General features: G+C 48.2%; 1 protein-coding gene across 2 annotated transcripts; it reads left to right on the forward strand.

Moving 5' to 3' along the window:
• The first annotated feature begins 2,417 nt into the window (after positions 1-2,417).
• On the forward strand, positions 2,418-12,438 carry SCCPDH (saccharopine dehydrogenase (putative)). 2 transcript variants are annotated; one of them, XM_040598993.1, is made up of 12 exons: positions 2,418-2,657; positions 3,007-3,119; positions 3,861-3,941; positions 4,414-4,543; positions 6,014-6,063; positions 7,680-7,810; positions 8,338-8,455; positions 9,551-9,670; positions 9,778-9,834; positions 10,365-10,476; positions 11,265-11,346; positions 11,785-12,438. In XM_040598993.1, the coding sequence occupies exons 1-12, from the start codon at positions 2,459-2,461 to the stop codon at positions 11,888-11,890; spliced, it is 1,299 nt and encodes a 432-aa protein (XP_040454927.1). In that variant the 5' UTR covers positions 2,418-2,458; the 3' UTR covers positions 11,891-12,438. The 2 variants fall into 2 exon arrangements, with proteins under 2 accessions (XP_040454927.1, XP_040454928.1); XM_040598994.1 differs by lacking the exon at positions 2,418-2,657 and adding an exon at positions 2,774-2,792.
• The last annotated feature ends 2,757 nt before the right edge of the window (positions 12,439-15,195 follow it).

Here is a 15,195-nt window from a genome sequence, read left to right on the forward strand (position 1 = left end):
GACACCTTAAGAGCTGTGCATTGATAAAAGGGGTAAGTCTGCCCCATTTGGTGTGACATTTCAGTCACTGAGAGGAGCCCGGGCGCTCAGCACTGGGAGCAAGCTCGTGCTTGCCAAGCCACTGCCTAACGCCACAGTGCAGGTCTTGTCACATACAGCCTGAGGAAGCTTGTGCAGTCCCGATTCTTTACAAATGGTTGAGTCAAGAGGTTTATGAATTGCCTTGTTTTCTGGGAGTGATGGGGGATTAGATGTGAAAAGGGGATAATATGGAAGAGGGAGAGAAGGCAAGGGAGGCACGCTTCTGGAGCAAAGGGATGGAGCAAGCAGGCTGAGGAACCCTGCCAGCCCTGCAAGCTACATCAGAAGCCCTCTTCAATTTGCAGGCTCCTCACAGTCACCCGCCACTGCACAATTTTCAATCTTAATGCAAAGCCTGAAGAAGTAACAATTTATGTTAACTTCAAATTGAGGGGGAAAATATTGCTCATTGTTGCAATGTTTTTTTAAAGCTTTTGCAAAGGAGAGAGTGGAAGTCCAAAGAGAGCAGCCTCGAAGAAAACAGACTTCGCTTTGAGAACTGGTGGCAGAAGAGAAAAGTTGAGCATCGGAGGAAAGTAGCTCAGAGGAGTTCAACAGCTGGAAATCATCCCAGTCAGTAGCAAGGACAGGAAGGTAGCAAGAGACCAGCCTGACTAATGAGATGTTCAGTGACCTCAAGCACAAGAAACAGGTTTTGCAGGGTTGCTCTATAAATCTGATCAACAAAATGATCTGCATTAAAAAAGAACACAAAACCCATCTTTGTCCTCCCCTCCCCCACTCTTTGTTTTTTGTTAGACTGAGTTGCTTCACTGATACAGCTGATAGTGGAGGCCTACCAACAACTGCATCAGCACTACTCAAGGAGAGGATCTCTCACTGCCTCGGAGATGAGCTGTTTAGAATGTATTCAGAAAGGACATTAACCTTCAGTGCAAGTCTGAGATGGAGAAAAACTGGCCAGGCAGCAGTGATTTGAAAGAAACTCTGTGGTGGAACAGATTGTGAGCTGCAGCTGTATCAACGATGTGACATCCGTTAACAAAAAGAAAAAAAAAAAAGGCAAATGTTTGGGGCATGTAGAAACAGATAAATTCTGGCACAACACGTAACCTCAATCGATTTAGCCCTGGCAATGTGAATGTGGGGCCTAGCAGCGAACACTAGATTTCAAGAAAAATGTAAACCGGCTGGAGAGAGTTCAGAGGAAAACAGGAAAAATGTATGTATGATGTGGCCTGTGAGGCAAGATTGAAAGAATTGGTGCTTTCTCACCTAGGGAAGACTAAGGAGATGTGTGGAAGTTTCCATGTTTTTTATATACTCCTCAGGGATTAACTATTTTGCCAACGTCCTCTACAAACAAGAGAAATAGTATGGTGTTGAAACTATGGGATGTGGAGATCTAGCTTCTTGTCCCCGCCTTTATGTATAACAAAGCACAGGAGGAGATTCCCCGGGGACAGCATGAAAGCCTCTAGCACCAAAGGTTTTAAAACAGGTTAGACGGGCATCTGGCAGGAACTGTTTAGATATGGCACATGCTCCCTGGGGAGAAGGAGCCAGCAAGCAAGGCTGCTTCCCAGGTGGCTTCCTGCCAGCCTCTGGAATCCAGGCACTCCAGTAGCCTGGCCATGAGAAGCACAGAGGACACGACTGTCCCTCACTGGGCCACGCAGCCAGGGATGCTCCTTGCCACGGCCACCGCTCCCCGCTGCAGCGGGGACTCCAGATTTTGTGGTGGGCTGCTTTTGCTGTTTGGCGAAACGCAGTTGCTGTGATTGTGGGGGAAACAAGAGTGCTTCATTTCACTTCTAGGTAATTAAGGTTTTCTTTTTGATTAGTAACAACCCTCATGCCATTTCAGTCACCTGTGCTGGAATGCTTAGGGCAATAACTCCTAGTAACGAGCTGCGCTCATCGGGAGAGGTAATTGTGCTGTGGGGCCGGTAACGTCGGCCCCTCCACAAGTGCTGCTTACACAGCTGGGCTCAGCGCCTCTGCCGGCTCTTGGCGGAGTCTTATTAGCTCACGGTATGTCAAAGATCCGCTGAGTCCTTGAGAGAGGGAGATAGGACAGCAGCTCGCCCTCCTCCCCAGCTGCTGCACGGAGAGCAAAGGTGCCTTTTGCCGAGGCCTGGGCGGGCTGCCCTTACTGGGGCCTGCGGGCCCTCAGGGGCTGCCAGCGTCCCTCTGCCCCCTCAGCCCACCTGAGCCCCCCCTCTGCCCCCTCAGCACCCCACTCAGGTCCCCTCCGCCCCCCTCAGCGTCCGCAGCGGCCCCGTGCCCCTCCCCCTGGCGGCGCGGGGCCGAGGCGAGGGGCGGGGCCGGGGTGGGGGCGGGGCCGGGGGCGGGGCCGGCTGATAGCGGCCGGTGCCTGGCGCGGGCTGGCACTGCGGCACTGCGGCGCGTGCTGATGGCGGCCGGCGGGGCGGGGGCCGGGGCGCCCCAGCGGCCCTACGAGCTGGTGGTGTTCGGGGCTTCGGGCTTCACCGGCCAGTTCGTGGTGGAGGAGGTGGCGCGGGCGGCGGGCGGCGGGGCCCTGCGCTGGGCCGTGGCCGGGCGGAGCCGGGAGAAGCTGCAGGCGGTGCTGGAGCGGGCGGCCGAGAGGCTGGGTACGGGCGGCGGCGGGGGGGGTGTGACGGGCCGGGGGTCGGGGTGCGGGCGGCGGCCGAGAGGCTGGGTACGGGCGGCGGCGGGGGGGTGTGACGGGCCGGGGGTCGGGGTGCGGGCGGCGGCCGAGAGGCTGGGTGCGGGCGGCGGCGGGGGGGTGTGACGGGGTGCGGGCGGCGGCCGGGCCGGGGTATGGGCCGCGTCCGAGCGGTTGGGTGCGGGCCGCGGCGGGGAGGGGGTGGCGGGCCGCGGCCGGTGTCCCGTGGCGGCGGCGGGCGGAGCGGCCGGGCCGAGGCGGGGCTGGGCCGCGGCCCCGGGGCGCGGCGGGTGACGGCGGTGCCCGGCGCGCAGGCAGAGCGGCGCTGGCGGCGGAGGTGGCCGTGCTGCTGTGCGACGTGGGCGACCCGGCCTCGCTGGCCGCCGTGGCGAGGCAGACCCGGCTGGTGCTCAACTGCGTGGGCCCGGTGAGTGCGGGGCGGGAGGGGCTCCCCCGGCGCCCCCCGGGCCGGGCCCGGCCGCCCCCCGCAGCCCCCGCCCTGGGAGCGGTGCGGGGGCAGGTGGGGGTTGGGCTGGGGCCGCTGTGGGTGCGTGCGCTTTTGGTTGGGGTTTTTTTTTTGTTTTTTTACCTATTTCTTTCTTTTTTTACCTGTTACCTTTTAAAGTCTTTCACGGGCAGCGTTAAGAAACTGTTTGTGAAGTGGGGAGGGGCGCTGGGCCGGGCCGGGGTGGGTGCGAGCTGTGCTGGGGTGGGAGCGGCTGGGAGAGGAGCCCCCACCCCGCTGGGTCAGGCCTTGGCCCCTTTGAAACTGGGGGGGGGGGGGGGTGTCGAAGGATGAGCTGGAAGCTGGGTCCTAGCACCGTCTTACAAGAGTATTTAAGCAGGGAACGTGCCACTAGTACGAGTGGAGGAAGCATAAAGTGAGATGGGCTGTCTTAAACTGGCCTGGGTGATTTTATGTTATAAAACAGGGTTGTCAGTGCCACAGACTGTTATGGGCCATGAAACTGTGCAGCTCCTCCTCCCCCCCCCCCCCCCAACCCAACCCAACCCACTGGTGCTGTGCCGTTTGTGCCCCCCTTGGCAGCATGAATAGCCACCCAGTGTTTGCTTTTATTGTAGGTACATTTGTTAAGTCAAGCACGCTGGGTGAGTTGGGGGGTGTGGGGTTTATTTTGCTACGTGCGGTGTTCTCGCCTTACTACAGTACAGGTTCTTTGGAGAGCCCGTGGTCGAAGCTTGTGTTGAGAATGGTGCGAGCTGCATCGACATCAGCGGAGAGCCCCAGGTACGTGACAGTGGAAAAATGCTGCCTTATACCAAGGATCCATCAAAGGAGTCTCTGTGGTATACATTTTGTGTTTCTGCTCATGCTTTTGAACGTGAAGATGACTTCTGCCTCCTAAGCGATGGTTTTTCAGATGCCTTCGTTATTTTAACAACCTTTACTGTGTATTCCTTGTATGCTTTTCCTACTCTCAGGCGAGAGCCTCTTGGTTCTCTCTAGAAATGCAAAAATTTTTGAGTTCTGCTTCAAGTCTCAGTTGTGATGCCATGTAGGAGTTTGGTGTAGCTCACATCCTGCTGCCCTGCTGTGACACTTTTGTGCCATAAAACAAGAATCATATGCATCTGTCTTAAAGATGCCTGTAAGTGGTTTGCCGTATGTAGGGTGCTATAATGTGACAGTAAAATGCTAATGGCTAATACTGAGTATGGCCAGAGTTCCACTTAAAATACTTGTTCTGATTGTGTTTTAGTTTCTGGAAGGAATGTACCTGAAATATAACGAAAAAGCAGCAGAAAAGGGAGTATATGTCATTGGCAGCTGTGGCTTTGACTCTATACCAGCTGATATGGGAGTCCTGTACACCAGAGACAAGCTGAAAGGTGAGTGACTGGAGCGTGACCCTGTGTTGAAAAAGAGGGGCAGGTGATGCCTTCACCTCGCTTCCTAAAGCTGCTGTGTGTACATGGAAGCTCTTTTCTGTCTCTTTTTGCCTGCCTTCACCAAGCCGACCAGTTTCAGCCAAATCCAGTAGACAGAACTTCAACAGTAAATCGTATTCCCATTAGACTGGACAAAGCTGGTCATTGGGTGGAGGAGGGGTTCCAGGCCACGCTGCTGACCGAGAACAGAGCCCACAGGTCCCAGCAGCCGGCTGTGGGTGTCCCTAGGCAAGCCTCAGCGCACTGCCGCGTGTGCCCAGAGTCTCATAGGGAACAGACAGCGGGTACAGCAAGGTTGTAGGAAAGGGATCGAAAATCAGTGGGTGATGGGGTGTCCGAAGTTTTTCCTACTGTCAGCACCGAGAAGCTGCTGGGTGAGTGCAGTAGGTGGTGCCACACGGTGCCTTTTTCTTTAGGGGCTGCTAGACAGTAACTGAAAGAGGGCAAATATATTCAAGAAAAGATGTGAGATGATTTAATTCTATGCAAATAGTACTCGATCCTAATCTCAAATGAGGATAGTTTGTTCATCAGGTCTGACTTCAAATTGGAAGGGCTAGTAAGAGTACGCAAGTGCTTTGCTTGTATGTACTATTAAAACTGCTATTAAGTGGGACTGCTTTACATTAGAGTGTTTCATCACCTTTTCAGTTTAAGAAAACTCAATCTGGATCTGATTGGAGGGAGAGGCAAGGAAATGAGTGTCTGGTTGTTCATGGGATTATGATCTGCTGTCTGATACTTGTTTTAAATACAGATGTTTTTTATCTCTTCCTATTTTGACTTTATGGTTATTACCACCTTGTTGCTTCCTCTGCTGAAATTTGCCCCTACAAGTAGTTTTACAGTCTCTGAAGGAACAGAACAAAGCAGAATTTGGAGGAGTTGTTTTGCTGCTCATCCCAACTAAGGATTCTTTGCAAAACACAGGCTGTTGGAAAACGGAATGTTTTAGGATACCTTGTGTGTTTCAGGTTTTTTGTGGGTTGGTTGGTTGGGGTCTTTTTGTAGTTAAGGTCTACCAAAATCTGTAAGCCCATCTCAGTCTTCACAGCCAATGTCACCCTTTATTTTGAAACTTGGGAGAAAATTTAAATATGGCTTCTAATAATAATTTTTTTTCATTGATTACTTACATGATCTTATTAACTAGATATGACAAATGAAAACTGTAGTGGGTAAAGATAATATTTGTGACCCTTATTGAAGTACTTTACATGAGAAATCTGGTATTTACTAACTCAGAGAGCTGTGGAACTTCATCTTACGTTTATTTTACTTTGAGAAAAAGATGCGAGATTGCCTTTTCAACTGCCAGTGTCAGTGGCTGGCTGTTTGAGTCTAGCAGAGCGTGCTCTGGCTTTGTGAACTGAGTGCATATGCCAAGTCATGTTTTCTCCTCCCTTAAAGGTACCTTAACTGCTGTCGAAAGTTTTCTGACGGTGAAGTCTGGGCCTGAGGTTAGTTGGTTTATACCTACTTGGAGACTCGGAGGTATTTATGATAACATCACCATAGCCCATTAGAGTAAATGTTGTGACATTAATTCAGACCAAGGAATGAGCTGGCAGTTCTTTGATGATCATGAGTCCAAGAACATTATTCTTTAGGAGTTAATAAAAGTATCCTAAGCAAGCACCCTTTTTTAAGGTTGGTTTGCATTGTCTGTCGACCTAAAGCTTGTTGTGTTAACCTGTATGAGGAGATGCTTAAGTTTGTGCAGAGATGTGGGAAGGAGTCACACACAGTAACAGGTACATAGTGTGTTGCCAGCGATCCTAGTGTTTGGCTGTTTGTTTTTTTTGTTTGGGGTGTGTGTGTTTCATTACAGTTTAGTGCATGTAACGATAATACGTGTATGTCATAATTGTAATAGTGTCATAATTCTAAGGACACTATTAAAATAGTGCAATGATGACCTAAACCAAGCTGGTGTTGGTGCCCAGCAGTTGAACATGCTGCTTCTCCTGTCCTGAGCACCCATCTTGACAGATGGAGCCCAAGTCACAGCCTGTTCTTATGAACATCTGGAGGAGTGGCAGAAGTCCATAGAATGGCAGAGTAATACCCACCTGTTAAAGGACAGGGGAGAGCAGTTAATGAGAATATATAAATCTGTATGTTGGCTATAAAGGTGGTTTAAGTCTGTAGTATAAGTTTAATTGTTGACAAGAAGGAATTTAAGTAATGAGAATTAAATACTATGGGATGGTTAGGAGAGAGAATTGCCTACCTATGTGTTAAATTATGTGGGACCTGAGCATGATGCAAATTGTATGGAATAAGGGGTGGAGATTGTGTTAGGTCTGGCTGAGACGGAGTTAATTTTCCCCGCAGCAGCCCCCACAGTGCTGTGCTGTGCACTGGGAGCCAGGAAGGTGCTGATAACACCCCAGGGTTCTGGCTGCTGCTGAGCGGTGCTGGCACAGCATCGAGGCTGCCTCTCCAGCATTCCCACACACACAGCCAGCAGCCTGGGGGCGGGCAAGGTCCCGGGAGGGGACACAGCCAGGACAGCTGACCCACACTGACCAAAGGGATATTCTGTCTCATAGGACATTCATAGGACATCTACTTGGCGATAAAAGCTAAGAGAAAGGAGGAGGGGTGAGGGACATTTGTTACTGCATTTGTCTTCTGGAGCAACCACTATGCATACTGAAGCCCTGCTTCCCAGGCAGCGGCTGCGCTTGCTCGCTGATGGGAAGGAGTGAAAGGATCTCTTGTTTTCCTTTGCTTCTGCAGGCAGCCTTGGCTTTTGCTTTATTAAACTGCCTTTATCTTGACTCACGAGGTTGGGGTTTTTTTTCCCCATCTTACTTTCTCCCCTCCCTGTCCTACAGAGAGGGGGGAGAGTGATAAGAGTGGCTTGGTGGGCACCTGGCGTTCAGCCACCATAACCCACCTTGGCTGTATTGTGTATGGCATATTGAAATACATATTTCAATATAACTTCAATGCATGTGATCATAACACATGTATGTGGCAACTCTACAGGCCATTATGAAAACATGTGAAAACAATACGTGAAACCTTTAGATACTGAATTAATGACTGGTTTATGGTGTGTCACCAGGGTTCTTGTGTACATGATGGGACCTGGAAGTCAGCTGTTTATGGCCTCGCAGATCAAGACAACCTGAGGAAGCTTCGTAAAAGGATAGGATACACCCCTGTTCCAGTAGTTGGTGCAAAACTTAAAAGAAGGTATAAGAAACATAAGATGTGAGACATGCCGTCTTCTAACGGTTCAGTATCTATTACAGAGATTGTTGACATACCATTGAATACTAAAAAGATGCATTTAGGACTTAGCTATAATATGAACACATAGATGCTCATCTAATAGAATTGAAGATAAGCTTGTATTTCACTGAAAAAAGAACACGACCCAGCATTTATGGGGTCTCAAAGTTACTTTGTTCTAAGAGACTTCTAGTGGCATGGCAAACTTCTGAGTTTGATTTTGGAAGTGAGCAGTAGAACAGAAGAAAGAAATGTGAGAAGAGTGTTATTCTGGTCATCGAATTCAACCTTGCTGTAGTGCATGGAACCAGGGATAAATTTGGAATGGTTTGCTTTCAATGAGAGAAATGATGATGTCCTAAGAATGCTTGAGAAAAAGCCAGTACTGGTAGGGCTGTTAGGATCAGTTTCTTTCGGTTTGCGTGAACATTAACACTTGAAGACTTTTTTTCTGACCCCTTTTTTTTTTTTTTTTTTCCCATTTGCAGAGGACTTGTGTTTTACAGTCAGGAATTCAAACAGTACTGCATTCCATTCATGGGATCTGATGCTTCCGTTGTGAAACGGTCTCAGCGTTACTTGCACACAGAGTTGCAGGAAACACCTGTAAGTTACAAGTATGCTACGTCTTTATTACACAAATCCTTCCTTTATGTATTAAGTGTTCTTAGTGCAGATCTGTGTAATAGGGTTTCTGTAGCGGGGTAAATAGTAATGAAGTACAGCGTGCTTTTCCTTCTGATCACCTTTGGAAGCTGCCTGACGTGACGTGGCCCAGGTTCTGGGTGTGTTGGCCTGTTTCATGCTGCTTGATACTTCGCCTGATGCGCTCGCTTACTGCTGCTAGCGAATAGTTTTGAGCGTCTCTTGTAGGTTTCTCATGCTGTCTGATTCCTGGGTATGTATTTGTAGGGAACAGAAGCCCTGAGTCACAGAAATATTTGAAAGGTAGGCTTCCTGATTTTGGGGAATGACAAATGCATTAAATTCTGTTCCTGTGCAAAGCCTTTTTTTAGTAGTAGAGCTTCCACAAGCATCATAGTATCTGTAACCCTAGTCAGGCCTGTATAGTGCAGTCAGCATTGTGATAAAGAATCCATATGCTGCTCGTTTGTATCTGGAGATGACTTTGACGCCTGGGTCTCCGGCGTGCAGAGTAGAGGCAGTGTGAAGTGGTGGTGGTGGAAGAGATGTTTAGGTTTTGTTTTCTGTGGTTCCCTGAGAGATCAGCCCCCACAATCTGTGTAACAGCTGTGCAGAATCACAGGCATCAGTTAAGGGATGAAGGTGAGATAAGGCTCTAAAAATGTACTTGGAAACTACCAAGGAGAAAGGCTTGCTATTGTTCTTCCAGAATTCTAAAGGCAGGCCTCAGTTTCTCTTTAAACTAAAGCACAAAGAGGAGGAAAGGAGGATACCTGGAAAGAAACCTGAAGTCGGATACCAAAGCACATCTTTCTTTAAGGTTTCCCACTCTTATTTACTGTGCTTGCTCCCTCATACTGTCTTCTCATAGGATTTGTAAAGTGAAGCATTATTCAAAGAGTTGTTTAGAACTAAGACAGTTGTTTAAGGCCCTATTTAAACAGCTATCTATTGTCAAACAACTGCATCCTAATTTGGGGGTATTTATTTTTACAGATGAATAGATGTAAGAATTTTCATGTAAATTCTATCACTGAAGGTGTATCTTTGCCTCAGGTGCAGTATGGCGCTTATGTGAATGTGGGTGGTCTTGGCTCTGTTATCAAGCTGATGTTTGCTGGGATTTTATTTCTTCTTCTTGTGAAGTTTAGCCTTGGAAGAAAACTTCTGACAAAAGTAAGTAATCAAAACACAAAAGAATTGAGTGTGTGTAGATTTTTTATTTATTTTTTTTCTCTCTAGTTTACTGTTGGTCTCCCCCCATTTCCCCTCTTATTATGTAGTACCCGGCTTTTTTCTCTGCTGGACGCTTCACAAAGGAAGGACCAACTCAGAAACAGGTAACTGACTGTTTTCCATCACAATTATTGAATAAATGTGTTATGGTAACGGTAGAACAGTGATCTAGAGGCAGCTGCTGGGCCTCAGAGAAATAATTCCTAGGTGCACATTGTGTGTGCCTGTTCAGATAGCTTTGACTATTAAATAATCATGCCTTCTTTTATTACACATTGAAGCGTGTAGAACTTACAGGAGGAAAAAAACGGATCATGTTGCTGGGTCTGATGTATTTATGCGGATGGATCACAGCACTCAACCTGTCATAGGTGATGGCAGAGTGAGACTGAGTATCAAAAACCCAGGACTGAAAGCACTGAGAGAATACATGGACTTCAGTAACAGTTCCAACAAAGTGGAAGTGATTAAAAATTTAATGGGATTGCACCTTTTAAGCAACAGCTCAAAATAACTATGCTCATGTTTAGATAGCTCATAGTATTTGGTACAGTAGATACTTGTATTTACTACTTGTGCTTGCCTGATACAAGGGAGTTACTGTTTTGGTGACCATGTGTCTTGTCGGCTGCAGATGGACGGAACCTCGTTTACAATGACTTTTTTTGGTGAGGGTTACAGCGAGGGGCAAGATCCCCAGAATGGCAAACCAAACGTCAAGATCTGCACTGAAGTGAAAGGACCAGGTACATACATTAGTAGCAGCTCACAGCTTTTGTCTTGCGTTCTCTGCTCTAAAATAGGTGTATGGTTCCACTGCTATGCCTTTGTCCATGTAGCAAGTGCTCCTTGAGGGTTAAAGTCAGCAGCCTTAGCAGAGCGTCGCCTTGGACACTAGCGTTTTTTGAAATGGCCAATTTGTGTGCGTTCTTGCCCTTCTCTTTCCTTCCTTTCGCTGTTGCAATTTTCATTTTTTGCGGAGCAGAGCAGTTAAAGGGAGAGTGCTTTAATAGTTTTCAGTTGTTACAGCCTAGACTTTATGCTTGCTTCTCTCCAGTCTGCTGTGAGCAAACTGAAATCAGATCTGGCATGGTTTCATTTCTAGCTACAACATACTTACGTTCATATCATTCCTTTGAGGGGAGAGACACCAAGAATGTATATTCAGGAAGGAGTTAATGAAGCTGAGTTTCCTTAAATACCTAGAGCTGTCACTGAACGCAGCAGTCTCACAGAGAAAGTCTGAGTTTAAACACGGGATGGGGAAAGCTCTTGCTGTCAGGAGGAGCCCTCTGTCACTGCGCTGTGGTCACTCAAGGCTGTTGGGAGGTTAGAGCCCTGCCTTTGAAGCAGGATTTGTCCAGATTAGATCTTAAGGATTTCATCAGCTACTTGGAATGAGTACCAGGTAAAAAAGTTGGTTTTAAATGGAGAAGGCTATTTCATTGCCAAAGAGATCATTCTTCAGCATGCTGTAGGTAAACCACATACAGTGTGTAGAATATAATCTTGGTTTTGGTTTTTATTTTGTCAGAGCCTGGCTATGTTGCTACCCCAATTGCCATGGTTCAGGCAGCTCTCTCTCTTCTGGAAGATGCAGCCTGTCTGCCTAAACAGTAAGTACTTTCCCCATGCCAAACCGCTTGATCTCCCTTAAACCTACTGGGCACATCTGTTTCTCTTTGAAAATACAGACCTCCTAACCCTGTGGATTTCTGCATTACCACAAAAATGCTTCACCACATGCTGATTCAAAGCCACTTACTCTTCATCTGCCCACCTTACAGTTTGAAAGGATGTAGTCACAGGTGTTTAGTAGCACCTAGTGCATCAGTGTCTGTATTTCCAGATAACAGAATGATTTCTATTGAGTTTGAAATGAATAGGTGCAGAAATGAACCTATGACTATAACCAGCTTGCCAAATCCCTCGTATGCTCTCCTATGGGACAAAGCGGCTTTTTCTTTCTTAGGCAGAGAAACACATCTTTGACTTCAAAACAAGGTGTCAGTTCACTCACTGCACCAGTCATGTTTTTCTCTTTTCATTAACAGAGGTGGTGTGTATTCTCCAGGAGCTGCCTTCTCCAAAACAAAACTGATTGATCGTCTCAACAAACGTGGTGTTGAGTTCTCTGTTATTAGCAAGCCTGAAGTCTGAAGTCCAAACATAACTGTATGAACTACGACCCTTCCTGGGTGTGACTCCAATAAAACTCATTTGGCTGTAAAAGCCTAATCATAAAATAGTTTCACTGTGCTATTGTTTACAGAAGAATGAGGTAACAGTTATACCACTATTTGCTATAGTGAGCAAACCCATCAAAGGTATTGAGTTTTAATTCACAAGCGCATTAAATCAGTGACTTCCTGGGTACTAGCTCTGGACTTCTGTTTAATCTCTTATGTAAGTTTTAAGTTAATGAAACCACCATAGTATCTGCTTCACAGTTAACCACAGCCTTCTCCCTTCACCCTGTTCTGCAACGATGACAAGCAGGCAGGCCCTGGATAACAAAGTGCCTTAGCAGATGAAACCGCTAGTTACTCCTCATGCCTGTTTGGGACAGGCACTAGTACTCTGGGGTGGTCTTGCTTCCAAAGCCTCAGTGCCTGTAGTGAAATAAAGGAGTAGTGGTGGTTTTCCAGAGTTTAAAGGAATAGTTTTGTTGTCTTTTCCTGGGTTATAATAAAGATCAGCTGACTCTACTGTTGTGTAAAGGTCTGTTGGCTTTCACCTGTATTACAAGTGGGCCTGGAGGGAGCTCTGCTAAAATGGAGAAAAACACCGGTAGGTTTGTTACTACAACCATGAAAGGCAGTGTTGTAGCCTCGGGTGTGCAGGACAGGCAGTGCCGGGGGTGGAGGACTATTTATGGGCACGGGCTTTTTTTTTTTTTTTTTTTTGTTGTAGGAGTAGAGCTTCTGAAGTACGCTCAAGACAGAAAAAAATCTCCCTCTTGCAGTAGCATCATATGCACCATCTCTATTAGCAGGCAAACTGCATGCACAGTGGTGCGCTGCAGTACTGGAGCTTGCCCAATGGATGCAGTGCGCTGTCTGGGGATGCTACAGGTGCGGAAGTTCGTACCTTAACTGTAGTACCACTGCTAACCTGAGGGTCAAAAATGTCTGCCAGACAGCATGGAAAGGATCAGGGTGTTTATTGAAGTGGCAAAGGGGGATACTGAGGGGGGGTAGCTACATATTAAAAGAAATTATTATAATACAAATATATTTCAATACATATCATACATGAAAAAACTCAAAACCAAATACATGCAAGATGATACAAAATACATACAATACAGCGTACTATACAAAACACAGAAAACAAAAAAAAAATACAGCACAAACAATCCGAAATGATAAATATCATACCACACTACAATGTGATGCGTATAACATACTAAATGCTGTAATTGTAGAGTACATACACTACATAACGCAAAGGAAAATACAGCACAGTTCATACAATAAAAATATAATACAAAAAAAATATGATAAACAAAACCCAAACCAAAATACATAAAAATGTAAACAATGTATGTTACATATAAGAAAACACTGTACAATAGGATACCAAAAAAAAAGTGATACAATACATATGATACAGAACACACCACACTACAAAATACAACAGTACGACCACCAACGGCTCCTCCGATGCAGCAAAGGGGCTCCAAGAAGAGCTGGGCATCAAACAAACTGCTCCTCCGGCGCTCCCTGCTAACCACTGCTCTGCTGGGGCGGTACAAAGCCACCTCCGAGCCGGCGCGAAGACACGATCCTCTGGCGTGATGACAGCAAGGACGCCTCCAGGACGGCAAACGCCAAGAGCTTTGCCAAGCACAAAGCAAGAAATGGCTCCTCCAGAGCGGCACCACAAAGGGATCCTCTGCGGCCGAGCGCTCAGGGGCTCCTCAAATGCTGCACCACCAACGGCTCACCAGCGTGGCACCACCAACGGCTCCTCCGATGCAGCAAAGGGGCTCCAAGAAGAGCTGGGCATCAAACAAACTGCTCCTCCGGCGATCCCTGGTAACCACTGCTCTGCTGGGGCGGCACAAAGCAACCTCCGAGCCGGCGCGAAGACACGATCCTCTGGCGTGATGACAGCAAGGATGCCTCCAGGACGGCAAACGCCAAGAGCTTTGCCAAGCACAAAGCAAGAAATGGCTCCTCCAGAGCGGCACCACAAAGGGATCCTCTGTGGCCGAGCGCTCAGGGGCTCCTCAAATGCTGCACCATCAACGGCTCACCAGCGTGGCACCACCAACGGCTCCTCCGATGCAGCAAAGGGGCTCCAAGAAGAGCTGGGCATCAAACAAACTGCTCCTCCGGCGCTCCCTGCTAACCACTGCTCTGCTGGGGTGGTACAAAGCCATCCTCTGGAGAGGTGCCAGGACACGCTCCTCCGGCGTGGTGACACCAAGGACACCTCCGGGACGGCGACACCCAGGGCTCCTCCGGCGCAAAGCAAGAAATGGCGCCTCCAGGGCGCTGCCACCATCCGCTCCTCCTCGGCACCGTAACAAAGGGCTGCTCCACTGTGGTACGACGAGGGGCTCCCCAGGCACTTCGCCACCAGCCGCTCCCCTGGGGCGCTGCGCTATAGGGCTGCTTTGGGGCAGCGCCACTGGGCGTCTCCAGGGGCAACAGCATCAGCACCTCCTCCGGGGTGGCGTGAGCGCAGTACAGCACAACTCATACCAAGCTGGAAAGAACAGACTTGAAATACAATACGTCATACGACGCATTACAAACAGCCCAGCAGAAAACACAAGATGTACCGTCCGATACAAAATACAACCTGACGCACACCATACACACGAGGCACGAAATACAAGATGCAACTCAAGAAACACTAAACCCTGCAAAACCAAAACAATACATACAGCACCAAATATAACCCAGGCGAGAGCGTGCAATACACAGTACATACACGACTATGCAGCACATACAATATGGAATATGGAACACAAAACCAACTACCATATGCTCCACCAGGTACACCTCCCCCCACAACCCATCCCCGACAAAGCACACTGTACAGGCCACGTAAGACACACAGAAGGCGCCAGACAGTCGAATACACCAAACCCAACGCCGTACAGAACAGCAAACGCAATGACGCAGCCATGACCGGCTCCCCTGGGGACGTGTGCCGAAGGGCTCTGCCGGGGCGCCGCCGCCATTCAGGGCTCCTTCAGCGCGGGGCGATGAAAGGCTCCACAGAGACGGCCTGGGCTGCGTGTCGAACGTGTCCTCCAGGGCTGGCACGATGCAGGCAGGGCTCCCCCGGCTAAACAAGCCCAACCCCTGCAGCCTATATGTTCCTTATATGTTACCTATAAGGAAACACCATACAGTAGGATACCAAAAATACCATGACACAATATATACGATACAGAACACACCACGCTACAGAACACATCAGTACAACATTAAAATACATGTAATACA

This window comes from Falco naumanni, chromosome 6 (genome assembly GCF_017639655.2).
Source record: "Falco naumanni isolate bFalNau1 chromosome 6, bFalNau1.pat, whole genome shotgun sequence".
In the NCBI taxonomy this organism is placed as follows: domain Eukaryota; kingdom Metazoa; phylum Chordata; class Aves; order Falconiformes; family Falconidae; genus Falco; species Falco naumanni.

Excerpts from the sequence above, each read along its gene's own strand:
- SCCPDH (XM_040598993.1), top strand. The coding sequence starts at position 2,459 with ATGGCGGCCGGCGGGGCGGGGGCCGGGGCGCCCCAGCGGCCCTACGAG. Across the intron at positions 8,456-9,550 it reads CAGAGTTGCAGGAAACACCT|GTGCAGTATGGCGCTTATGT; the intron begins GTAAGTTACAAG and ends TCTTTGCCTCAG. Across the intron at positions 10,477-11,264 it reads CACTGAAGTGAAAGGACCAG|AGCCTGGCTATGTTGCTACC; the intron begins GTACATACATTA and ends TTATTTTGTCAG.